This window comes from Rhinolophus sinicus, linkage group LG03 (genome assembly GCF_036562045.2).
Source record: "Rhinolophus sinicus isolate RSC01 linkage group LG03, ASM3656204v1, whole genome shotgun sequence".
NCBI classification, from domain to species: Eukaryota; Metazoa; Chordata; class Mammalia; order Chiroptera; family Rhinolophidae; genus Rhinolophus; species Rhinolophus sinicus.
This window is the reverse complement of record NC_133753.1, coordinates 26,781,179-26,808,424: the sequence shown is the minus strand read 5'-3', so window position 1 is coordinate 26,808,424 and position 27,246 is coordinate 26,781,179. Positions and strand designations below refer to the sequence as shown.

Here is a 27,246-nt window from a genome sequence, read left to right as displayed (position 1 = left end):
AAGCTACCTGGCATATCTGGGGGGATTAAATCAATATTCTTGGCCTTACTACTAAATAACATGTTGGAACAATCATAGTTATAATTGTATAATAATTATTCACACCAGAGACCAAAACCAATGAGTAGGCAGAGGTCAGGGATGCTGCTGTGCAAGGAATGGCACCCCACAGTCAAGAATTACGTGGGCCACAATGTCAGTAGTGCTGAGGTCAAGGAACTCTGCTCCAGATAATGGTGTTTGTTTTGGGTTTGGAGCTGGAAAGAGAACTTCAATGCCTATTTGTTGAAAGGCAGTAATGGTGTCTTAGACTGTGAGCTTTAGAGTTGTACAGACTCGGGGTTCAAATCTTGTCTCACCTACAGTCAGGTGTGTGGGGAAAAAGAACAGATGTGATAACACATTACAGAGCACTGAGTAGTATTTTTATCCTCCCTTCTCACCTGAACTCTATACCAGTGACTCAGTGTGGTTTACTGAGTCACTGTCTTACATAAACATGTCCCAGTTTATGTTGCTTATTCCTCTGAAACGTTCGGCAGGTTTTTACACCTTTTGCTTTTTAGTTTTTCATCTGTAAAACAAGGATAGTAGTATTAGTATCATAGGTTTTAAGGGAATATTTCATGAGAAAATGCAAATAAAGTACGTATTCCTATGACTGTAATGTAATAAGTACTAAGTAAATACTGGTCTTTATTTCTTATTAATAATTTTACGTTCAGACTGGAATCATTTGGGCTTGCTGTCAGAAGTAATACATAAACCTAGGCAAGATGATCTGTCATCTGATGAATGGATAAACAAAATGTGTTCTGTCTATTCAATGGAATATTATTGGGCCATAAATAGGTATAAAGTACGGACACATGCTACAACATGGGTGAACCTTGAAAACATTAGGCTAAGTGAAAGAAGCCAGTCAGAAATGACCACATATTATGATTCAGTTTATATGAAACATCCAGAATAGGCAAATCTATAGAGACAAAAAGTAGATTAGTGGCTACTTGGGGTTGGGGTGGGGATGGGAATGCCGGGGGTGGGCTGGGTAGTAATAGCTAAAGGGGCTTGTTTTTGAGGTGATAAAAATGTTCTAAAATTAACTGTGGTGATGGTTGTACACCTTTGTGACTGTACTAAAGACTGTTGAATTGCACAGTCTAAATGGATGGTATATGAATTATATATCAGTAGAGCTGATGTGTACAAACTAGGCAAGATGAGGGCTCTCTTTCCTTTTTCTTGTTGAATATTTTATTCCATAACCTTTACCTTGCTCTCCATCGTCTGATTTCCATGGAATCTGATTGGGAGAATGTATCCCAATGGAGAGAGCAGTGATGTTGCTGGTTATTACTCATCACTGATTCAGTGTGGTGATGGCTGTCTTCATATACGCCCTTAAGATTTTGCCAAATTAGAAAAATATTTCTCATTCTGGCCTGTATATCTTGTATGAGTTAATACCAAACAACTAAGAAACCCGAGCATGTTCCACTTTTCTCACACATGGACATTTGTATGCTGAATTAGCCATCAGATTTGTGACTGAGTTCCAGTGTTTTATTTTTATAAATGGGTAGCAAATTAGAAAGCTAATTTTCCTTATTGAGTAGTCAGGGGCCTGGAGTTAGGAACCCATTAACAGGGACACGATAGTTATAAGACCATTAATAATAAAAACACACTAGCGTTCAAACAGCTATAGTGATAAATACTTAAATGGAAGGTATCCATACTTGTCAGAAAATTCTTTTTTGCCTATATCTTTTGTGCAGTTGTCAGAATACCCCACCCAAACAGGCTAAGGGAATTTATGGCTCACATTACTGGAAAGTCTGTATGTGAGATGTGTCTTCAAATGTGACAAGACATGGTTTCAGTCACTTCATGGTCCTGCTTCCCTTCACCAGGCTGTGCTCTTTCCTCTTATTGGCTTCTTAGACAGGCTCTCCCCTTGTGGTTGTGAAATGGCTGCCGCAGCTACAGGCCTTAAGTCTTCTCAGCATTATAGAGAAATTTCTTCTCTCAACAATAGAACACTCCTGGCCAGATTCATGTTAGCCTGAGTTCAGTCATGTGCTTGTTCTAGAACTAAGCTCTGCGACCAAGAGAATGGGACATGCTGATTGACTTTGGCCAGTAGAGCTCTCCCCTAAACTTGAGGATGGGTCAGCTTCACCCAAAACCATATGAGAGTTTGGATGGGGCGGTTTACCAGAAGAATTTTGGGTTGTTTTTTGTTTGTTTGTTTGTTTGTTTTTTTGTTAACCAGGAGATTGAATTAGATCCTGGATGGCAAGATAGTTCACATCTACTATAATACCTAGCATATATACTAGAGCTTTTGTCCTTGATAATAATAGCTAAAAAATTTATTGAGTACTTACTTTGTATATACCAGATAGAACGAGTAAAAGACTTTGGGCAAAAAAAAGGATTATGATAACTTTTAGGTCTAAGTTCTAAAAGTTGTGTTACTAAGGAACTTTATTTTAAAACTTTGTAAGTTTTTTTGAAATTTGGTGTGATTTTTTTCTTCCTTATTTTGGGGATCCATTTATCTTTAAGTACTGTATGTGGACTTCCTCAGTTCTTTGAACCTAGTACTTTCCTCTTTTGTCTAATGCCTGTTGTTACTATGGAGTGAGCATCATTGTCCTTTTTTAACTTAAGCCTTCTGACTCATACACACAGATCTAAAATCTTAGGTTTCCAGTTCTGTAAACGAGTCAGTATCCCCGTTAAATGTTGTTAACTTAAAAAATACAGGTACAAAGAGCTTGACCAGGACGACTGTTCTCTTGCATGTTCATCATTGTGTCATGCAGCCCAGTCCCATGGCTCTTGGAAAGTGGTAATGAGAGCTGGTTACTTTCTGTGTTTACAATGACCGATGTCTCTTTGCTGTTAGGAAACAAAAGCAAATCGTTTCTCTGGTAGAGTGATTTTATGGCACATATCATAAAATGCATGCTATATTTAGTATGCTAGCATTGTAATTAAGGTCATTTTCTAACATTGGGTGTACACAGTTTGGGAGAGTGTTTTGATTAAATATTTTCAAGTAGTGATGTGCTTATAAAATAGTTATAGTTAGACTTACAAATCAAGAATGATCATTTTTTTGGTTATTCACTCTATTAAAAATTAGAACCTCTTAGTTTTTTTTTTTTTGTTTTTTTTTTTTTTTTAAGATAAAAAGAAACCTGTTGATGGCAGAATAATGGCAGGTACTCTCTCTCGTTTTTTCCCACAGTGATCCTGGTGGAGGGATTGAAATGTCTGAGTTCATTCGAGAGGCCACACCACCAGTTGGTTGTAGTTCAAGAAATTCTTATGCTGGCCTAGATCCAAGCAATCAGGTAGGAACCTGTGTGATTTTATTTTGCCTTTTCCCCTCCTGTTGATGGTACTCTCAGGAATTCTCCTATCTGTAATAGTTGGTGTTTGGGTTTATCTGGCTGATTATTAGTTTTTAGATTGTTTATTAATAATATCTTTTATTAACATTCTTATTTTTAACTGAGTTTTCACATTAAGTATATTTTTGCTGAGCATGCAGCTTAATAAACAGTTAAAAATATTGCAAAACTCATTTTTTTATTGGTTACATCAAAAGTTTATTAGTAGTTTTAACTTGTTTGTGTATGCTTATTTTTACTTACTTTTTTTATACGGTGTAGTACAGATATCTTAAGTGTACATACAACTCAGTGGATTTTTACATATATATGTATGCATTTAATTATCATCCGGATCAAGAAAGTCCCTCAAGCCCTTCAAAGTCAATATTAGCCTATATTTTGAGCAGATTTCTTACTGTATACTTCAGTTGAATTAATGAAAGGAAAGATTTGATAAAATACGAAGTATTATTTGAATGTTCTTAATTTTATTCTTAGATATTAAATTTGACTGTTTTCTTTTTGAATCCCTTGAAAATAGATTATAGAAAGAGTTACTAAGACTTGTTGACTTAGTAACTGTCATGTGTTTCCTTAATGTATTCATGGAATTTGTAGTATTTGTTTATATCATTTTTATAATAATATAATAAATGATGATTGTGAAGTTTTAGGGAAGTGTTATACATTTTTAATATAAGCACTAAAAGTTCAGTAGATTTTAGTTTTCCGTTTATATGGTTTATGCTAAAAATTCATTTTTCGTGGATGCCTTGGTTTTTAATTCTTTCTAAATGTGTTACAGCAGTCTACAAAGAAGTACTTTTTTGTCTGGACTGAGGAAAGTACATATTGATTCATTAACAATTTGACAGTTGAAGATTTAGGTTGCTCTTTGTGGCATATATTGTTTTGTCCTCCAAACCTTTCCTTTATTTGTCCTGATGAGTCTAAATTTTTTTCAGATAGACTCAACACCTAATTTTGCTTTTGTGTACAACTTGAACATACCATAATGCAATATGAAAAAATGATAATTATTATATGACATAGATTGCTTGAGGTTGGAGGAATCCCACCCTGGGGGCTCCATCAATCCTGAGCATGCAGAGGTATGCAGTGATTCAGTGTCCCAGCACACCTGTAAAATATTCACAGTATGTGCTACAGCAGACAGCTTGTGTGGCTGGCTCAGATGTAAAATGCCTAAAGGGTATCTTTAAATGTTGATAAAAGTGACTGATAACATGTTTGGATAATATGATAACTTTGTTTGATTACCTTGCTAGTGTACATTGATAATGACATAGCATTTTAATTAGTTTTACTTAATTCATGTCATGTTTTCAGATTGGATCTGGTTCCTCTCGTCTTGGAACAGCAGCAACTATTAAAGGTAGACATGATCTAACTTGAAAGTTGACTATGACTTTCCATTTCATTTTTGGTTGTAATAAAGGTAACAGAGTACTGTTTATTCACATGTAGTGAAAAATCATTCTTAAAATTTTTTTGTAGATAAAATCATGTATCTTGTATTACTGGATTTAAATTGTGTCCCCTTTTCATCATCCAAATTTCACAAATGTATTTGACCATTTGAATTACATTGCATAAATTGTAAATTTTAATCTGTAAGAAATTTCCTTCCTTGAAGGAAAATACTTTCATGGGTTTCGATGAGGTTTGTGGAAAACTGAGTAATTTATTGTGAGACCGTTAAATTGGTGCAAATGAGACACTAAAAAAAGGAAAAGTGTTTTTTCTGTACATCTTATATATACCTTTTATTCTGTACATCTATTTTAGATAACTTCATATTATTTTTACCCTATAATTTTTTAGCTTACTAATTTGCCCTGGGAAGGAAATTTATGTTGTCTCACGTTACTACATAATTTCCATTTATTTTTAAAAACGGCTTTTTAAAGAAGTGATTTTATTAGCTAACAATATGAAGCTTTCCATATTATTTGGTTTATAGTGCTATGAAAATAATTATGTGATCTGATAGTCTGTGATACTTCCTATTAGCTCAATGCATCTTCCATTATTATAACCCTGGATAATAATGGAGGGTTGCTTTAGTAGATGTAGTATATAGTAAACCAGTATAGTAGGTAACTGCTATACTCCTTGTTAGCCTTTACTTTTAATATAATGTCTTCACGTATTTCTTTTAACTTTGTAGGAGATACAGACACTGCTAAGACTTCTGATGATATCAGCTTAAGCCTGGGCCAGAGCTCTAGTCTTTGTAAGGAAGGAAGTGAAGAACAAGGTGAGAACATTATACTTCACAGCGACATTGTATGTTGTGGTGACCAGGGTAAGTTTGTAGAATATACTGCTTACATTTTGGCAGAAGTTCATAATAATTTAATACGGTATTTTTAAGAAACATTAAAATAAAATTATTTACTAGGATAACAATAACAGTGTTACAAGTATTTTGATGTTTCTGGAATTCAATTATACATGTTCTGCCAAATTAACACGGAGAGAAAACTTTTATGAGCATATGTTCCAGAGTGAGTATGACACAGGAGATACGAATCTGCTATTTATGTAGTTGGTCAGAGCATCCTGCCTAGCTTAGTGATAACCTGGTATGTAAAACTGTTATTTTCCATCCAATATGAGCTCTAAATGCAACTGCTTCCTATCTTGCCCAACAATATATTTTAACAGAAAATAACTTGCTGTTGGAGTTTCTGAGAAACTGTATGTCTGCCTCCAACATGGTGCCTCCTGTAGCAAATTTTTAACAGAAATACTGGCTTTCAATGATTCTTTTTTCCCTTCCATCCAACTCCATTATAAATGAGTATTTTGGATTTTCTTGTTTTTTTTTTTTTAAGAAGTGCCATATTTTCACATTTGATTTTTAATTTTCAAACATGAATAGATGGGTATGTTATCCCCATTTTCAAGTGGAGATTATCCCATGTTATGTAATCAGTGAGACCGAAAATTATCTCCCTATTCCCAGCCTCTTGTTTTTATTAGCCTAGGGTGATGTTTGGTAGGCAGGCAGGCCGATAAATTCCCTGTACTTATTTATGAAAATACAAATAGAGCACTAAATTATGACATTTTTCCATTAATTTAATATTTTACCCAAGTCCAATTCTTACAAGTATTTTTTGTTACTGATACTTGGAATTTTAAGTTGATCACTGTAACTGCCTTTTTTGAATTGTAGTACCCCACCATTGTTTATTTGCTTTTGTGGACTACCCCTGCCAACCGGTCCCTCTCCACTAAAAAAATAGTCCTAAACATACTGTATGATACGGAAACTATTTTCTTATAAAAAGTAAAGGTGAATGATCAGTTTGAGAATTATAGTATCCTTTTCTGTAACTTGTAATTATCAAAATGTCTCAAAAAATAGGTAATGATCTTACACGGGCTAATACCATTATGTTTAGGGTTTCCAGATATATTGTATATCTGGAAAGTACCATGTACAGGTAAGAATTTTGTAGTGTGGCAGGTTAGGAATTATATACACACAAACCTACCCTGGCAGATACATGTTGACATAGAGACTTATGTCTAACATCCATTGAGTGCACGCTACGGTGTAGGTTAGAGGTCAGCGCACTTTTTCTATAAATGGTCAGTAGCTTTGTAGGCCATATGATCTCTCTTGCAACTACGCACTCAGCTCTGCTATTGTAGAAAGAGACCATAAATAACACATACATGAGTGGGCATGGCTGTGTTACACTAAAACTTTATTTACAGAAACAGCCAGATGGTCGATTTGGCTCCATGGGCCTTAGTTTGTCAAGCCTGGTTTAGGTCTTCTTTTAAGCATTTTATACACATTCACCCAGTTAATCTTTGCTGTAAACATTTGATGTTAATACTATTATTATTCTCACTTTGCAGATGAACGTATGGCTTAGAGAGAAGTTATAAGAAACTTGCCCAAAGTCACATAGCTACAAAGTAGCAGTCCTATAACTGAAATCTAGTTTTGAATTATGCCTTTAATGCTGCACTATGCTACCTTCATATAGTTTTACAATTTGCTTTTATCAGGTAACATTTTTCCTCATAGTTAACATTTAACAGATAGTATTTAGTACTCATTATGTGCTAAACACCTTTCAAGTACTGGAAATAAATCAGTGAACAGATACAAATTTCTATCCTTATGTGGCTTCCATTCTATTATGGAATTATACCAGTATATATCAAATCTGTATCTGGTAATAAACAGGATAAGGAGTGGTGGGGCTGGGGAATTGTAAGTTTAAAAGAGTGGTCGAGGGAAAGCCTTGCTGAGAGCAAAGATCTAAAGGAGGTGAAGGAATAAGCTATTGGGATATTGGGGGGTTTGGGGGCTCCCTCCAGGCAGAGATAACAGCATGGGCAAAAGTTCTAAACTAGGAACAGGCCTGTCAGGTTTGAGAAGTAGTGTGGCTGGTGTGGAGTAAATGAGGAGACAAATGGTATAGTTTTGTAAGCCATTTTAAAGATTTTGGTTTTAATTTCCAGTGAGATGAGGAACTGCTGAAGATTTTGAGCAGAAGAGTGTCATGAACTTTAGTAGAATCACTTGACTCCTATGTTGAGAATATATTAAAAGGCGCAAAGCTGAAGCAGGGAGCTCAGTGAGCAGACTATCGCAGTAATCCAGGGTACAGATTAGGGTAGTGTGAAGTAGTCTGACTGTGTGTAGAAGATGCTGAGAGGATATGTTGATGTTGATGGATTTGGATATGTCGTGTGAGAAACAATAGTCATGGATGACTTAAGGTTTTTGGGTTAAACAGTGAGGAAGATGAAATCCCTGTTAACTGAAAGGGGGAAGACTGAGAAGCAGCAGGTTTAGGGTGAGGGAGAGCAGGGAGGAGGAGGGTAGGAGAGGGAGTTCCGTTTGCGGCATGTGAGGTACAAGATGCTGTTACACCTCGAAGCAGGAATGATTAGTAGAAATTAGGTCTGGATTTCAGGTAAGAAGTTTGGGTAGAGGTTCTAAATTTAGGAGTTTTCAGTGTATAAATACCGGGGGGGAAAAATTCAGTCACGTTAGCTGTGAGGTTGTGTTATTAAGTTAATAAACTAACAGGGCGAGCCTACATGGTTCGCCCGCTAGGAGTTTAGATGGCCTGAATCCCTGATCCAAAGCTGTGTTATCTTGGCTGTGGTTTGGCACCACCTAGTGGCAATTGTTCATTTGGGCTTAAATGTCAGTTGGAGCTCTTCTGGTTCTCTGGCTGGTTTGGATTTATATGACAGTGACCTTTAGTTAGTTGGTTAGCAGTTAATTGATTAGCTGGCATTGGTTTTATCAACATGATTCAGGATAATTGGGAGAAAACTGAGCTCGTGGGGCTGTGTGCTCCCCTTTTCCACTTCTAAGAAGTGATATCTACAGTTCCCTTTTCCAGACTGACTTGTGTCTTCCCTACTCAAGATCAGAACTTTAGCCCATCCCTATATGAGTACTGGGGCTTGGTAGGAGATGTAGGGAACTAGTTATAAGTATTTCTGAACTTTAGTTATCATGGGGCCAGAAAAATGGATGAGTTTTCTACACAAAAGAGAATGTAGATGGAAAAATGAAAAGTTCCAAGGATTGAGGTCTGAGCCACTCCAGTTTAATAAAATAAGTCCAGGAGACTGAGTGTAACAACTGGTGAGGCAGAAGGAAAACCAAGAGGGTGGTAGCCGGTGTTTGAAAGAGAGTGATCACGATCAGTTTTGTCAACTGTTGCTGGTCTGTCAAGAGATAGGAGACTGAGACTTGACCACTGGAGTAAACAGTGTAGAGGTTGGTTGTGACTTTGATAAGTATCTTACTGGAGTGGGATTAGAATACGTAGAAGACAGAGTTAGAGGAGAATTGAAAGTGAGTATAGACTATTCTTTTGGTGAATTTATGTAAAGGGGATCAGAGATGTAAGGTGAGAGTAGGGAAAATGGGGATAAAGGAGAGATTTGGACTTTGTAAGAATATGTAGGAGAAATAACAGCTTGTTTTTTATCATTGTTAGGGATGATCCAGAAGAGGAGGAAAATATGATTTTTGTTTATAAAAGTAATATATGTTAATTTTAGAAAATACAGTTAAGTATGAAGAAGAAAATAATTCATACTTCTGCCACTGAGAAAACTGTTCTTAGTATGTTTTTGATGTATCACTTTTGAAACATTCTTTCATTGTGATATAATTCACATATCATAAAATTCACCCTTCTAAAGTGTACAATTCAGTGATTTTTAGTATATTCACAAGGTTATGCACCCATCACCACTGTCCGTTTCCAGAACATTTTCATTACCCCAAAAACAAACTCAGACCCGTTATATTCCCCATTTCTTTATTCACCCAGCCCCTTCTATATAAATGGAATTATATAATATGTGGCTTTTTGTGTCTGGCTTCTTTCACTTGGCATGTTGTTGCGTGTATTAGGACTTTATTCCTTTTATGGCTAAATATAGTGTATTACTTTTAACATTCCTACAAACATATGCACATATACTCTAGTATTCTTTTTAACTCTTACAGGTTGGAATACTTTTTATATAGTGCCATCTTTTTCACTTAAGTATTTTCTCATATTATTACATAATCTTTGAAAACATTTTTAGAGCCTGCCTGATGTTATTAAGACATCATAATTTATTCACCGTTTTTTTATTGGAGATTTTTATACTCTGTGTTTTAAGAAGTTTTATAACAACCTGAGAAGAACTTTTTTTTATAAAACCTTATATACATATCTGATTTTATCCTTCAACAGCAATTTCTAGAAATAGAATACTGATTGTGGTGACTATACTTTTGAACGGCTTTTGGCCATGTTGCCAGATTGCTTTACAGAAGGTTAACCAGTTTGCACCACTGTGAGCAGTATGTGAACATGCCTTTCTTATCTTCAACACCACTAGTAAATCACTGGAAAAAAATTAAATTATATGAAAAATAGTATCTTTCTGTGTTGATTTGAGCTTTCCTTTGACTACATTATACATTCCTACCAGTAAGAAAAATGTCTAAGAGAGCATATTAAACATTTCCTAAAACCACTTGAAGTTAAACTTTTTATGATGGTACACTTATTTAGCAACATTGAAAAAAGTGTGCATGTATTAAAGTAAGTTTGGCTGTGTTTTTTAAAATAAAAAATTTAAATTTCTGTTTTATTAATGTCTTAGAAGGGAGTTGGTTTTGATCATTAGCATTTTTTAAAAATGTGTTTTGCGTATTAAAATTAGTGATTTTTCAGCTACTTGTTCAGTTAAGTTTTTAATTCTATAAAATTCATAACCTTGAAATGTGAATATCACACCAGTCTGTAGTTGCTTATTAGAGAGATATTGAGAGTTTTTAGAAATACTATAAAAAAGTAAATACAGTACTAACTTTTAAATTTTGGAATTTAGAGAATATAAGAACCCAAGCATAGTGACAGCTGTTTTGGACAAATAATAAAGAACATAGATTTTACTTATCTTGAAGACTTTAAAACATAAGATAAAGCCTAACAGGTCATTTGTAAATCACAATTTATATGGTACATTCTAGAGACTGTGTCTCTTAAGTTTTTAATTATTTAGATCTAATCTAGATTTAGATTTTTTTTAAAGTATATAAACATTTCTAATTGATTCTTATATGTTAATCTTAGTGCGAAATGTATGCTTTTGTTGAGATTCCACTGGGAAGAGTCTGACTTAACTACAGAATCTATTATTGTATTTTTTCCATGCAGTTATGACAAATAAGGATAATTTTGCTTTTTATTGAACTAACAGCAGATTCAACCATCCTTGCCCGTCAAAAAGTGTATAAAAATTAGCTGTTGTGTTGTTTGGTTGTCAAGCTATATTTCAAGATAAATTACAATGTAGGTAGGTAGGTAGATGGATTTATTTATATCTACAGACATAGTATATATGGTAACTCAAGTCACCAATCACTGCCCTAAATGGAGGGTTAAAGATATAATCTTACAGATAGATAGAAGGGGATATGTATTTTTTTCACGAGGCATTTTGTAATTGTATCAACAATGAAACAAGAAAATGCAGTATTTTGCCTCATAATTATTGTTTTAATCTTTTCAGTCATTATGAACATCAGACTATCTTATATCATTATGTCATACCTTGTTTAGGCATTGGTCAGCCTTTTGAAATTTTTCTTTTCCTGTTTCGGATGACTCTAGGTTTTTGTTGATTTGTAAAATAATCCTTAGTTTTTCAAAAAGATTTTTGTATTGTGCTAGTGAGGTAAAATAATGATAGTGACCATTAATTTGTCAGGCACTACGCTAAACAATGTGTGCTATAACTCAGTTATTCCATGGTACTACTCAGTACTGCACTGACACTGCATTTTACACAGAAGAAAACAGGCTTAGAAAGATAACCCAAGGTTACCCCGATAGTAAGTTAGAGAGAGAACTCACATAAAAGTCCAGGTCCATTTTAAATATAATTCTTTGTTGCTTCTTGATCTATTGCTAGTCTACAGAACCTTTTCTGAGGCTATTAGTTCATTCTAATCAGTAGAATGCTTTCTTTGTGCAGCTGTGAAATAGAAACCAGCTCTTTGGAATGACTAGCCAACTGTTATTCAGTGAACTACTTGAGAAATTGTTTGTACTTAATTTACTCTATGCCGCGAATTCTTTCCATTGTTAAACGGTAAAAACAAAACAAAAATAAAACAGTAAAAAAGCAGATCAGAGATTTGTGTTAACATTTCCAAATGTGTGTTTGAAACAGATTTGGCAACTGATCGGAAGCTCTTCCGTCTGGTCTCCAATGATTCCTTCATCTCCATTCAGCCTTCCTTATCCTCTTGTGGACAGGACGTACCACGGGACTGTAATGACAAAGTGAGCCTGCCAAGTCACAGCCACCACCACCATGTCGATCAGTCTCTGTCCAGCACCTGTGACACAGAAGTAGCTTCTCTTGTTCCTTTACATTCACATTCTTACAGGAAAGATCACCGGCCGCGAGGTGTACCGCGGACTTCTAGCTCTGCTGTGGCATTTCCAGATACTTCCCTGAATGACTTCCCTCTGTATCAGCAAAGACGTGGGTTAGATCCAGTTAGTGAGTTAGAATCTTCCAAGCCGCATTCTGGATCCAAAGAATCCTTGGTGGAAAACTCTTGTTTATCTGGGGAATTCCAGCTTATTGGTGAGCTGAAAAACAGCAATTCTCAGCCACCTACAAAAAGTGGGAAGAGCAAACCTTTGAAAGCAGACAAAAGCGTGGACAGCTTGAGGAGCCTGAGCACACGGAGCAGTGGGTCAACAGAGAGCTATTGCAGTGGGACGGACCGGGATACAAACAGTACTGTCAGCAGCTACAGGAGTGAACAGACCAGCTCCACTCACATCGAGAGCATCTTGTCAGAGCATGAGGAGTCTCCTAGGGTGGGAAAGAAAAGCGGTAGGAAAAAAGAGTGCTGTGTCGACCCAGAGGACAAAAGTAGCTGCACTAGTGACAGAAGGACTAGTAGTGAAAAGACTGCCTTGGAAGTGAGTACAAATAGTGGGGTTCAGGAGGCTAAGGATTCTAATACCTCCGATGACGTGCACAATCAGAGAGGTCTCAGCACCTCTGCATCTGAAGAAGCCAATAAAAATCCCCATGCAAATGAATTTACTTCACAGGGGAATGGGCCACTTGGGCAAACTGCTGAAAACAAAGAGGGGCAGAGTGATAAGCCCGCTGTTCCAGTGGACTCAGAAGTTGGGAAAGACATTGGTGGGAAGCTAAAGGAAGGGGACGTACGACCCAAATCCTCTAGCTTAATCCACCGGACAGCCTCTGCCCATAAGTCAGGCAGGAGGCGGACGGGGAAAAAACGGGCCAGCAGTTTCGATTCCAGTCGGCATAGGGACTATGTTTCCTTTCGAGGTGTTTCAGGTACCAAGCCGCACAGCGCTATATTCTGTCATGATGAAGACTCTAGTGACCAAAGTGACTTGAGCAGAGCATCAAGTGTTCAGTCTGCTCACCAGTTCAGCAGTGATAGCTCTTCTAGCACCACTTCTCATTCGTGTCAGTCTCCTGAGGGCCGATACAGTGCTCTGAAGACCAAACATGTCCCTAAAGAGAGGGGCACTGACTCTGAGCACACACACAAATCTCATTTGGGTCATGAAGGAACTGGCAAAAAACGGACAACACGTCGGACTTCCAGCACAAATAGTGCCAAGACTCGAGCGCGAGTCCTGAGCCTGGACAGTGGCACAGTAGCGTGTTTGAATGACTCCAACAGGCTCACGGCACCTGAAAGTATAAAACCCTTAACTACTTCAAAATCAGATCTCGAGGCCAAAGAGGGAGAGGTGCTAGATGAGCTGTCTTTATTGGGACGGGCTTCCCAGCTAGAGACAGTCACTCGATCTAGGAATAGCTTGCCAAGCCAGGTTGTGTTTCCTGAAGGTGAAGAAGAACAAGACGCAGTCAGTGGAGGTGAGTAAATTACAGGAAGAGATTTCCCCCGAGTCACTGCAGTTATTGCTACTACTGATTATAGAGTACTACTCACTAAACTATGCCTTGGGTTAATATCCCCCCTTCCGCTATGTTATTAAAATAGACTTTCTTCCACGAAGGAGATGGTTGTCTTGGAGTATTTTGTATGAACACCAAGGAAATATTTTTTCACTTGTACTCTTTGAGTATATCAGTTTGTTCTTGATGGCATTCACTTGTTTCTAAGCCAGTTGCCACCTGTTAATATTTTACCAGGAATAACAAAAATTGGTCCTCTTTATTCCTTGTACAGCAATAGCAACAACAAAATGTAGAATTTTATTAGGGCACCAAACCATGTTTAGTCAAATCTTACATACTGTGTGGCACAGTATTTTCAGAGTGAGATCACTCAACCTGTTACATAAGATTTTCCCAAATATTACGTTAGCTCAGACTATGTACTTTGAAAACTCTTTTATGTCTGTCGCTTTGGTTTTATTTTTTGCTCACTTAGGTTTTAGGCATTAACAACTTTTTTTTCTGTAACTACACACTTTCCTTAAGATTTATTAAATCGATGTTTATATATAGTTTAGTATCCATCAATGGTTATACAATGCTCCTGTGATAATAGTGATGGTGCTTTGGTTAAAATAATAACTTGTTTATTTCAGGTTTATGGGAAATTGTCCAAAATTTGATAGGTGATCTTATACTATCAGTATGTTTGGCCATTATATTTATTTCAGAGTTGTTTCTTGCTATTTCCTCCTGCTCAGAATAGTTTGTTTATTCTGTTCTGGTTATTATGGAATCTGGTTCTTAAATAGAAGAAGAAGGAAGTTTTCTGTTGCCAGCACTGTAACTTTTTTATCTTCCATCTCCATTCCCTTTATTCAAGCTTATATTTTTAGTTTTAAAGCTTTCAGTCTGTTGGTATAATAACATTCAGTCTCTTATTAAAATGTAAGCTGAATTTTTTTGTTTACACATTCTGAAACACACGGAACATACTTTTTCTTTCAAAGAATTGTAATTTCAGAAGTCCATATTGTGGTAAATATTCTCATTGTCTTTCGGTATAGTTTCTAACAAAGAATAATTTTTAATGAGAATGTAAAAGAATGATCTTTAGTATTTAGTACCTAAGAAAGAAAATAGTCTATCACACTTAAATATTGAGAACTAATTATATCTTAAGCGGTTATAACCATTTGGTGACAATATAATATATACTTTTGAGTCTTTTACATGAATATCATTCTGTTTTTTATAAGCTCTGAAATGCTTTCAGTGATTTCTCACACAAATCATATCAATATGTTCATGACATGTAATAAACCACTGGGTTTTAAAATACAGCTTAATTTTTAAAGTTGTCAGTAAAATAAAATTTAAGAGTGTACATGCTATGATAGAAAAATATTGCTGTTCTACATATTGTTGAAATGTAAATACTAAAAAATTTTGTACAAGAGCTGTAGTAAGTTCTTATGTCTTTGTATTTTTAAAATGTCATTTCCTTTTCACAGGAAATGTGAAGTGTTCAGTTTTTTAGGAAAAGTTATAGGGAAGGTCTTAATTACTTTTCGGTGCAGATCTTTGACTAATAAGAGCTCTATTTTTCCAGATTCCAGCTATTGTTTTATTTGTGTTCTTTTTAAAAAACAAACACATAAATCACTGATTGTTAATAAAAAGCAAATACTGAACTAAACATTTCCATGTATTTTGATAGACTAAATGTAATAGTCTGTGGGCTGTTAAACATTTTTTGCTAAAGGAAGGCATTGTAGGGGTTGTTTTTATTTGAGCTTCATTGTGTTTAGAATAAAAATACAAGGAAAACTAAACTGCTTAACTGTGTTGAGGATTTATATTTGGTGGTTTTGATCATATTTTATTATGGGTTCGTTTGGGCTTTTTGGAAAATTAGAGGTAGTGGGAGGGGATGTTTTGATTCTTACTATTTAAAAATTACATAGCATCTCAGATACTTGGTAAAAATTTGTTTTAGCCTTATTGTTAACAGTCCTTTTTGGCAATTTAGGGGAAGGTTTTCTGGGCTATCTAGTCTGCTTTACATACTATACTTCTGAAATGTGTCAGCAAAACCGAGGGTACTGCTTGACCATTCATATGCCTATACGTAAACCATAAATACATTTTATCCAAATAAATTGGGAGGTTTTGATGAGTTCTCCATCGGTTTCTTTTTGTTTTATTTTTAAGCTGAGTGGTGTTGCTACTGTGGAAGGATTGAATTTAGGAAGTATACTTTATTAAAGTGCTAATATAAAATACTCTAAAATAGGAGTTAATGTAACAGTGACATGGAGTCATACACCCTTGTTTGTATATGGGCTCAGCTGTAGTCATGGCTCTAGGAAAATTACTTACCTTCTTTAAGCCTCAGCTTCCTAGTGTTTCTTCATTGTGTTAACAGTATCTATCTCATAGGGTCGTTGTGAGGATTAAAGGAGTTAGTAAATGTAAAATGCTTAGAACAGTGTCTGGCACATAGAAAATCTTAATAGTGCTGCTGTTTCTATTATATAGGGCAGTTTATTATGCTACTCAAATGTGTCCTGTTCATAAAGTAGAGGAAAACGATGAAATATAATTAGAGATATTCTAATTGTGCCATTATGAAACTCAACAATAGTAAAAATAAAAATAATATCAGAATTCCTAATTTTTTACATAATACCAACAAAAAACTTCTATAACATCTAATCTAGTAATATGAATTTTAATATTATTTAGGTAGCAATATGTCATGTAACTTCTCTTTTAATAGTCGCATAACCAGTAACTTTTCATAGAACTTCTCACCATTAATGAAGTACTTTGGTTAAAATTGGATTTAATCAATAATGTTCTGCAATAGCGTAGACAGGAAAAAAGTTTTAGATTGAAACTAAGGCATTTTCTATTGTTGATCTCTTATTTTGCATGTTTTTTTGTAATTGTAAAGTGTATCTTTAATAGTTTGACATCTTTTAAGAATAAAAAGGCACAGACAAGTTAAGTATGATAGAAAAGTGCTGTTCTTCTGGCCTGCATTACTTTGAAATAATTTTTCGTTTGGGTTATATAAATTTACTTACTGCATGATTTAACAGATTATAAAGAACAACCAGAATGGAAAGGTTTATATTTGCTCTATTGTTTTTTTGGATTTTTAAAAAAAATTTCTTAACCTGTTTTTCTGTTTGAGAAAATCATTTTCAGTGTAATGTTTGGGTCATTATTCTGTAAGCATGAAATAGGATACAATTATAATATTTTTGTGTTGGGAACCAAAGGTAATCTTTTGTTAAGGGTATATTACTTTATTCAACTAAAAGTCAAATCTTTTTCAATAAATAATTTATGAGGGCTTATGCCATACGTTTAAATTGAGGTTGGTTATTTTGAACCCAGATATCATTAAACATTAGAAAGAATAGATGAAGACCACTGCATAGATAGATCATGTAAATTGAATCCTTTGTACATTACTAAATAGAGGGCCTCTACATTCCAATAAAATAATTTTCTGATCTCCCAGTCAACATAACAAGTTAGAAGAAGCCAGTTAGTAGACAGGGAAGGGTGCTTGTAGAGGCAAAAGTAATGACAGCAGAAGAAAGACACGGTTAACACCAAAGGAGAAGCCAGAATAACTACAACTCAAAGCAAAAACCACAATGGTGTGGGGTCATTCAGTGCAGGAGCAAATTTTCTTTTTAATTTTAATTGTGATCAAGGCCATCATAGTATCATAACTTAATGCTGTATTATGGTATAACACAGTAGTAAATGTGTATGAGACTGACCTCGACTTACTAAGGAAAGAGTTTATTAGTCTATACCGAGAAGAAAGCTTAGACATAAAACCACATAGAACAATGTTCATTAAGTGTAGTGAACAGGGTTAGATGCTTCAGTTACTTGGAAAAATTATCTTCTCTTAAAAAGTATCAAGAAAAGAGGTATTTTATTGATGGACAAATAAGGGTCTGTATATAGAATTCTTCAAACCAGCCTAATACCCAATTTTGTGTGGTAGGAATAGACATTACAGTATTTTTCTGGCAGCAGTGAAGTTCTAGATAAGGAATCAAATGGTTACACTTGAATAGAGGTTACACCTCTAATTACTAACTGGATACTCTGGCAAGCCTTTAAATCTGTGCCTCAATTTCCTCATTTGTAAAACAGGAATACTACCCTTCTAGGCTTGTCTCACAATTAGCCATCAGATTCTAATGAGCTTAGATGCATAAAAGTACCTTGTAAATTGTAGATTTATTATGAAAACAAAGACACTGATGCCTTTTAATCATTTGTAAGGAAGTTTCTCTTTTCAAATATATGTTACTTCAAATATATTCTCTTCATTAATGTAACTTTTTACATATGAATCCTTTTACTAAGCAGTCAGCTGTGTAATTGACATCGTTTTTAAGTGGCATCTGATTCTGTACATGTTTGTGCTCAAACTTTCCAATTTTTCAGGTAGAATATGGACAACCCTTATATCCTACCTTACCAAATTTTGCTTTTGTGCATCCCAGCCATCCTGAAAGTATTTTAGTGCCTTCCGTGCTTTCCCTGTTTTCATTCAGAGTAAAACAAACTGATAGTCTGTTGTTTTAATACTCCCACATGAAAATAAGTAGTTGCACTAAAATAATTAATGTAGAATGTATAGAATTTTCCTTAACTCATTGAGATAAATGGGAAGTAACTCCTGAGGTCAGAGGTGTGTCTTGTGGACTGTTTTCTTTTTGATCTTTAAGAATAGATCAGATCACAACTGTCTGAGATGTCTTAGGATATCTGTGCCTTGTGCATTAATTACCTTTGGCACCCAGTAAGCGTTTAAACTTAATTGAGTGATTGTATTAGTATGTCAGAAGTAAAGAACTGAATTACCTGAAGTTCCTTCTTAAACTTACTACATATGATCATAATTCAGTCTCTTGAAGTTTTCTTAACAAAGAAATGATTAGAAAGTCAAGACTCTTCATTATATCTCAATACAATTGGAGAAAAAAAGAAATATTATCTCAGAGTCAATTACGGTTTGGATCCAAAGCCTAATTCTTACTTAGCTGCCTAACTTTAGAATGTCGTTATAGTCTGTGAGCTGAAAAAGAAATAAGTAATATAAGTAAGTGTCCGGTAATTTGTGACTTATACTTCTTACTGGCAGAAGCTTGCCAAATAGGTGAAATAATTTTGTGCTTGTCATTACTTCAATAAAAGAAAACAGTACCTAAAGACAGAGAGGCCTGTGCTTTCTGGAGGTAGTCCATAAATTTCTAATCACAATGGATTAATTACACAGAGAATATTTACTGGTATAGTCTGGGGAGGGGATAAAATGTAAACACTTAAAAGAATATTTTATTAAAGTCAACTTTCAAATTGAAGGAAATGGCTATTGCTAAGCAGAATAATGATTTGAGAATTAGTAACGCTTTTAAAATATCAAGAAGGCTTGCAATAGAACTGAAATCTAAATATGACATTCTTGATTTTGTAATCCATTTCATACTTAAGAAAAAAATGAATTTTCATGTGTTTGGGAAAAATGTTTCTGTACTGAGTTGTTTTGTCTTTATACATATTTAGTTTCAAAATACCCTTTCTAAAAATAAATATGATTCTTAAAATATTTATATCATTAAGAAGAAATTGTTTTAAATTCAAATGGATAAACAGCATTTGTTTAGGAAGCTCAAATCAGTCAATTAGTATGGTTCTGTAAAATTTTATGTAGTAATTCTGTTAAGCCATGTTGTGGTTTTTCTCATTGTATATTGGCATTAGTTTGTACTAAATTTATTGCTTTTGGATTAAGTTAGGAGTTTCTAGACTTTCTTTTTTGCTGATACTTGCTTGGTAATGTTGATGGGATCATTGCTGGGGGCATAGATTGGAGTAAAGTTTGATAGTTAGGAGATGTTCATGCTGCCTTGAATTGAACCTCTAAACTAGTTGTGCCACCTGGCAGTCAGTGGTTTCATCAACGCTGCGAAAGTCCTGGCCCAGGAAAGTATGAGATAAGCTCACAGTCTACTCCTCAGCTTCAGAAAGGAGGCACTGTCATTGCTGCTTTTACTGTCCTCATGAGAGTCAGAAACTAAAGCTCCATCCTGCTGGGCGGAACTAACAAATACTGCACTTTTAAGGCTGACTTAATTAAAGCAGGAATACGGAATATGGGACTAAATAAATGAGACTTGAAAAAAAAGTTTCAAACAATAGAGATCTTAACATAGGAAATTAAGGTTGAAGAGAAGATGGTGAGGCCAGATAACAGATCAAAAACATTATTTTTAAAGGAACACTTATCTTTAAATAAAGGACTCATACTTTTTTGTATTAATATGATAAACAGTGTATATATGAAAACCATTTGGCTCCATTAGACAAGTTTCCTTGACTTTCGAGGGTGGGAAGCCAGGGAGAGACAGGCTCAGCTGCTCTTTCCACCTCTGACCTAGGCTCCTATTTGACCTAAGTCTGTCTTAATGCAGCAGCACAGGCCAACGAGGAGGCGGTGTCATTTCGCCGTGAACGCAGCACATTTAGGCGCCAGGCAGTGCGGCGCCGGCACAATGCAGGGAGTAACCCTACCCCTCCTACATTGCTCGTCGGATCACCCCTAAGGTACGGTATCTTAACATTCCACCAAGCTTAGCATGCATGTAACAGATGTTTTAACCTGTTCTGTCGGTCCCAAGAAAGCATTCAAATAGCTTTGTTTTTCTTTTTCTTCCAGTTTCCCTCCTGTACTTTTAAGCTCTTTAGGCTTTCTCTGCATGTGACCATGAGCCTATTGCATTGTGCATGTCTTATGTTGCACTCCGTAAACAGAATGATCAGATTGGTTTTGCCAATTTTAAATTGAAAAATCACTTTAGGGTAAATTTAGAAACGTAAAATAAAGACCTTAAGTCAGCTTTTCATTTTTTTCCTACTCCAAATTACTAATATTAATGCAACATCTTTCCCCATCGTCTTGATAGCGTTTAATATGAACAAATATGGACTGAGTGGTAAGCTTGTTGAGGAATAACAGATAACTCACCTCAGCTTCAAGCCAGTTTATTTTATTTCACTAAAATGTATTTTTTTATTTTGCATTGCTTAAAAATTGGTGTCTTTATTTCATAATCACCAGACCTAGTAAATGACACGAAACTAAAATTTTTAATTTATGGTCAAGTATGGCCAAACACACTCACAAACACACACACACACACACACACTTCTGTAGTACATCTATGTAGTATTTTTCAACTTCTATGTGTTACTGAATAAAACTATTTTAATTTTTTTCTAGTAACCTAAATAAGAAAGCATATATTTATAATATTGGGAATAACTTTTCATTAAAATTTTAGTGTTTTATTCTCAATTGTGTCAAATCTAATGAGTCTATATCTTGAATTAGAAATGTAAAAATCTGTTCAAAAGATTTGTGCTTTATTTTAAGAATATAAACATAGGCAAAAATATGTTATATGTGCTTGCTTGAGCAGTGCATGTGTTATACTGTATACTTTCATTAATCTTTGTGTGCAGAAGCTCCACTATCCAAATTATTTCATTTTAATTTGAAATTCAAAAGGGAAAGCATTTGATGAAATAACTGCTGTTGAATGCATAGTAGATTGGAAGAGGTAAGCCCCTTCCCTTGTTAAAATCTTGTTCTTGAGAGTAGCAAAATCCTTATTTCTTTATTTTATATTCCTCTGGGATTTTCACCTGATTATTTTCTGGATTTTGCATTACAATCAGGAACTTCATTTTCATAGGTCATATTCCTAGTTAATCCTGCAGTAATACATACTTCTGTAAAAAAATAGTATGAATTCGTTAAATCAGTATTTAAAATAAAAATGGGAAGGCACCAATTAAAAGAGACATTTGGTCTAGAAACCTTTCCTGGGCACCTTTGCTTTTTATGAGCCCTCCTCTCCGCTTTCCTTTCTACTGCTTGTCCTTTGCTCCCTGAAGTAACTTTTCTGCTGATCTGTTTGAGGGATGGTCCCAATCTGCAGAAAGAGAAGAGCTCAGCATTTCATTTTACTTTTTCTATTTTGTTTTCAAACCTTTTGCCTCTTGACTAATACTTGCCATAGATGTCTTTGATTTCCTAGTCTATGTTGATATTTCTTAATCCTCTTTTTAATCTTCTCTTTTTAGTCTTTAAAAATCCTTTCATTCTTTGCCACAAATAAGTCTGCTAAGATCCTACTCACCAAACAAATGTAGACAAATTAGTTTTTCTCCCTGCCTGGTGGAATAGTATAAAGAACTGTGTTCTAACACCAGCCGTGTTTTTGTAGGTTTTTAAATACATCACCATTCAAATGAGGATATGGTGTGAAATTTATTTACAAAGGGCTTACATTAGAATTTTTGGAAAGTAGTCTTCTAGTAGTTAGCATGTAGATTTTGTCGAGGTTTCAGGATATTTCTAGTACATAAAGGTTGTATGTATCTTAAATATTAAATAGGCTGACCATATCACGGATGAACTAAGATCCAATTTAGCAGTGAGGAATTAGGAAAAACACTAATAAAACTACCCTTTTAATTGCAAAAATATTCAGGTAAAGTATATTGGTGTTAATTCTCAGTGAGTTACATAATCTCATCTTAATGTAAATACAGGATGGCATGGTCATGCAAAACTTGAAAAGTTTGTCAAAAAGAAATGGAATAGGTGTGATAATGCTTTAATTACAATTGCTATATAAATACAAGTAAAATCTTCTAACTTGTTTTAAACTTTAATGACTAGTTTAAGTAATTGACAGTCTAAAAAGCATCTTGGTAAAATATATGTCTCCAAGGATTGAGAGTGAATCATCAGTTTCCTCCCAAAGAAAATTTGCATGAAATTTTTATGCTTGTTAGAATATCCTGTTTCAGAATTATTTTTAAAAGTATTTTTTTTAATTAAGTTAGCCTTGTAGGTAGGTTTTGTAGGCCCTTCCTTGTCCTTCCCAATTACTAGAGATAAACTCAAAGATGAAAAATTTAAAATTTTATAGTAATATTAAGAGTTCTATATTTATATCTATATTTATCAACCTAAATGTGATATTTTTTAGAACTCTAGTTAATGAACTTGAATGAAAAGAAATCAATACAGTTTGGGGAAGGAAAAAAGCTTTAGTGTATTCTTAGATTTATTTTAAAAAATGTAAGATTGAAAGATCTGTAATCAAATAAGGTCATAGAACTAACTGGGAGTCTGTGACTAGAAATTCATAGGGGTCATTTTGTTATGCTCAGGAGTGGATCCACCAAATATTTGCTGTTTGTGTACTGTGTTCAAGACACTTCTGAGTGTTCTCTGGATTCTGGAGATTAAGAGGAATAATGTGATCAGACTCTTAAGAGTTTACTCTTTAGCTGGGGAGACACGTAGATAACTACCAGTGTAAGTCAGAATGAGTGAAATATTGAATAAGTGGTACAGAGTAAGGAAAGACCAAGACCAACTATATTTTTCTGTCATTTAAATTGGAAATATTAATTGGTAAGATTGCGTGTCAGAGATAGACCTAAATTTCTACCTTTCCTTTTGCTGTGCTGTAAAATAATTGCCACCTTTTTCAAACTGGTAGTTTTAATATGTAATAGTGTTATAAAAAAGCTTAATTCTTGTCAATTATTAGCTTAAGGTAGAGTACAACCCTCCAGGAATAGATTTCCTAACAATCTCTTAAAAAATGACAGGCTTTTTGTTGTTGAAGGATTTTGGAAACATTCAAGGAACATAAACATTTTATGACTCGCTTTTGGTGTTCAGAGACTTGATATTTACAACCACATAGATTTGGGCTAATTTGCTTTGTTTCTTTCTTCTGGAGCTTTTATGCATTGCCTAGTATTTTGAAAACCTTTTTGTATATTTGGATATTCTTGGATATGTTGAAGATTAGTGTATTCTCAAACATGTTTACATTATAATACACCCAACTGCCATATCACACTTTTTATTTATGACTTGAAATGAAAAAAAATTGATAGAAGAATTTGTTGAGTAGATATTCTGTGAAATTCTTTTGTCTTCTGCATCTGAAGGGACAATATTTGAACTACTTACACATTATTTCTTCCCTTGTGAAATTGGGTCATTTTGGTAAGGTTTGCGGATCAGTTAAGATAGTTTCTGAGGAAGAATAACAGACTTACTATATTAGGTTGGTGTAACAGTAATTGCGGTTTTTGCAATTATTTTTAACCTTTTAAACCGCAGTTACTTTTGCACCAACCTATATATGTATGAAAGATACAAACATATTTGATTATATTAGTTCTCAAGATCATCCATTGATTTATGTGTATTGTCCAAAAGTTCTACTCAAAAGAAGTTAACAAATGAATACTTTTACAGTTATGGCTTAAAAAATATACCAATGCCAATAAGCATTGACAAGTCAACATTTTGTAGACTTGTTTTTTTCGTGTATTGCTTACATTCCTATGCTCTACTGAAAGTGTATACTTTCATTGGCTCTAAAAGAAGCCTAGAAAATGAGTGTATCATGTAGTGATGGTGGCAGTGGTCTATAGTCTACACTGTCCAGTATGGTTGACACTAACTACTAGCTTCTGCCCACTCTGGTAGCTTTCAGCTCTGGTAGTCACTAGCTGCTATCAGTGGCTGTTGAGCACTTGAAGTATGCTAGCTAGTGAGGAACTGAAAATTTAGTTACTTTAAATCATCACATTTGGCTACTGTATCAGACACTATAGTTCCAGAATATATTCTGTTGCCACTACCACAGGCTTACGCAATATATGCATTATTTTCTATTTAGTCTTTTATTGTTATTTCAAATTACAGCTGTCTTCATTGTCTGCAGCATATGAGATTGTTATTTTATAGGCATCAGAGAAACCATTGCATTGAATTCAAAGGATCAGAGAGGTTGACACTCATGAAAATAATAAAGTAACTGAATGAGGCCATCCTAAGGAGCATTCTTCCTCTTTTTTCCCTAAAAGTTCTAATAATTTTAGTAATAATATAGAGTTGCACTAGACATAATGTAGAGAATGACATAATAATTACACTGAAAATGTTTTCATGAGTTCCATCAGTTTAAATTTGAGTATTGTACTAAGAATATTAAAATCCATAGTGATTTAAAATAAATATACATAGAAACCTAAGATGAGTTAAGAATATAATATAGTTTTAAAAAATATATTAATTATACTTCTTCCAGCATCCCAGCAGTCATTCATTTCACTTGGTTGAGTCAGTGTTTGTTATTCTGGTTCTTCTTGCACTAGTTTGTGATTTTCTTTTGATTTAAAATTGTCATTCTGTTTGCATTTGATAAAGATTCTTTGATTTTCAAGTGCATAGAAATTTTGTTTTATTGTGAACTTGAGATCCAGGATATTTGAAAGAACAATTTTAGAATTAGCATTACAAAGTTATAAATAAAAGTGCATATTTCACTGGAAAAATAGGATTTATCTATTGGGGACCAGCTGTAGCCCCCATATATTTTATATGCTTGTGATTCTTCTTTGCTGCTTTCTTTTTTCTTATACAAGAACTTTTTTTGGCTTAAGGTGGAAAAAAGTCAGAGTGATTAATTACACATACATTAAATGTTTACTGCATTCATCACTATAAATCAGATTTCTAAGGACCAGAAGATTTAAGCTGGCAGTATGATCTCTATATTTTTAAAGTTTGTTGGCTCTTTCTCAGGTTACATTGAAAAAGTTGTTTTTTTAAATCAGCTTTTTCTCTATTGACTTCATTCTAGCTATTGTTTTCTCTTTTCTTCCCTGTAATGTCTCCCCAATCCATGTTTTTTCCTAGCCTTCAAGATGGGCAGCAAGGCCAGCAGTCCACAGCCCAGGTCAAAGTCCAGTCCCGCCCCCCTTCCCAGGCTGCAGTGCTCAGTGCTAGTGCCTCCTTGCTGGTGAGAAATGGGAGTGTCCACTTAGAAGCATCACATGACAATGCATCTGCTGTAGGCGGCAGCAGTTTGCACGATGAACTTGGTATGCAGGCCTTATGTAATCTTGGTGATATGAAACTAATGCAGCAGATAATGGGTAACAATGATTGCAATTCTTTCTTGAGATACCTTCATTTTGGAACTGTGCATAAGGGCATTTTTTATCGGATTTGCTCTGTATAAGAACGTTTGACTTTTGCTTTTCTTTGTTTCTCTCAACTCTTATTCTACATTTTATTTTGAGCATGTCTATTATTAAAAGGTGGTTAAAATATTAATAAATGTTCATGCTTTAGTGTTCTCTTATAATAAAATTTGGGCAGTTCTCTTATTCTTTGGAATTTGTACCATGCGGGGAAATGTTGATTTTTAAAAAAATTTATTTTGATTGAACCTTAATTTCTTTGAATTCTCTGAATGTGCTACAGGAAAGACAAAAATGCTTTCTTATGGTCTATTGCTATAGAATCTTTTTTTCAGGTATTCTGTTTTTCACTACTTAAGATGAAAAATCACCTGAAGTAAGACTTCATGTAATTCTAAAGGCAGTACTCTGAGGACATCATGGCTCTATACTAATATCAAATAATAACCTTATAAAGCTTTTTTCTTTCTGTGTTAATACATCTATAAATATAAGTTATTAAATAGTTAATTCTCAGAGGGGTGGTACAGTTGAAAGCCTCAGTAATGCATATCCACTCAAACACCTGTTTTGTGCCTTAAAGGCAGTATTTTATACTATGGTTTCTATTTCTCTGTGAAGTCCTGCTTTCTTGTGCTCAGATTGCAGATTAATAACAACTTAAGTAAATAGAATGAAGAAAATCTTGTTATTAAAAAGTAAACAGTTGGAAGGATTACATTTGTTCACTGGTTTTGTTTATCAGTGTTATAATTGCCTTTCATTTATAAATGTGATAATCCTGGTGATGCTTTGACTAGAAGGGTATATGGTGTAAGGTGCCCAAATTAGATATAATAAAATTTCAAATGCTGTTTTTTTTGTTCTCTTCCCATTTTGTAAAAATCCTTAGTTGCAGAGAGATATTAATAAATGTTAGATACGCATATTGATGAACATCATCTTTAGCAAATCTTATAGAAACTTGAAAATGGTCATCTAAGCTACAACGTTAGAATGTGTGGTCATTTCTAAATAAAATGAGAGGGCAGTAAACATTTTAATTTTAGAATGCTTTTGCTTTTGAGTTTGTAATTTGAAGACACAGAATCTATAAGAAGGCTGCTTGAGAGCGAGAGCAAGGTAGACTTCAATTTAGTCACTTGTTTTGACTTAAAAAGTGATACTTTTTTAGTTGCAGATATATTCAGTCAATAACATTTATACTGACGTT

General features: G+C 34.5%; 1 protein-coding gene across 1 annotated transcript in view; it reads left to right on the top strand.

Annotated features, from left to right (window-relative positions):
• Positions 1 to 27,246, top strand: part of PCNX1 (pecanex 1) — a 130,287-nt gene that overhangs the window by 34,942 nt on the left and 68,099 nt on the right. Inside the window, exons 3-8 of the mRNA XM_074329172.1 lie at positions 3,263 to 3,368; positions 4,761 to 4,806; positions 5,602 to 5,691; positions 12,168 to 13,877; positions 20,417 to 20,549; positions 25,747 to 25,931. Of these exons, the coding sequence (XP_074185273.1) occupies positions 3,263 to 3,368; positions 4,761 to 4,806; positions 5,602 to 5,691; positions 12,168 to 13,877; positions 20,417 to 20,549; positions 25,747 to 25,931 (2,270 nt within the window). The remainder of the gene's footprint in view (positions 1 to 3,262; positions 3,369 to 4,760; positions 4,807 to 5,601; positions 5,692 to 12,167; positions 13,878 to 20,416; positions 20,550 to 25,746; positions 25,932 to 27,246) is intronic.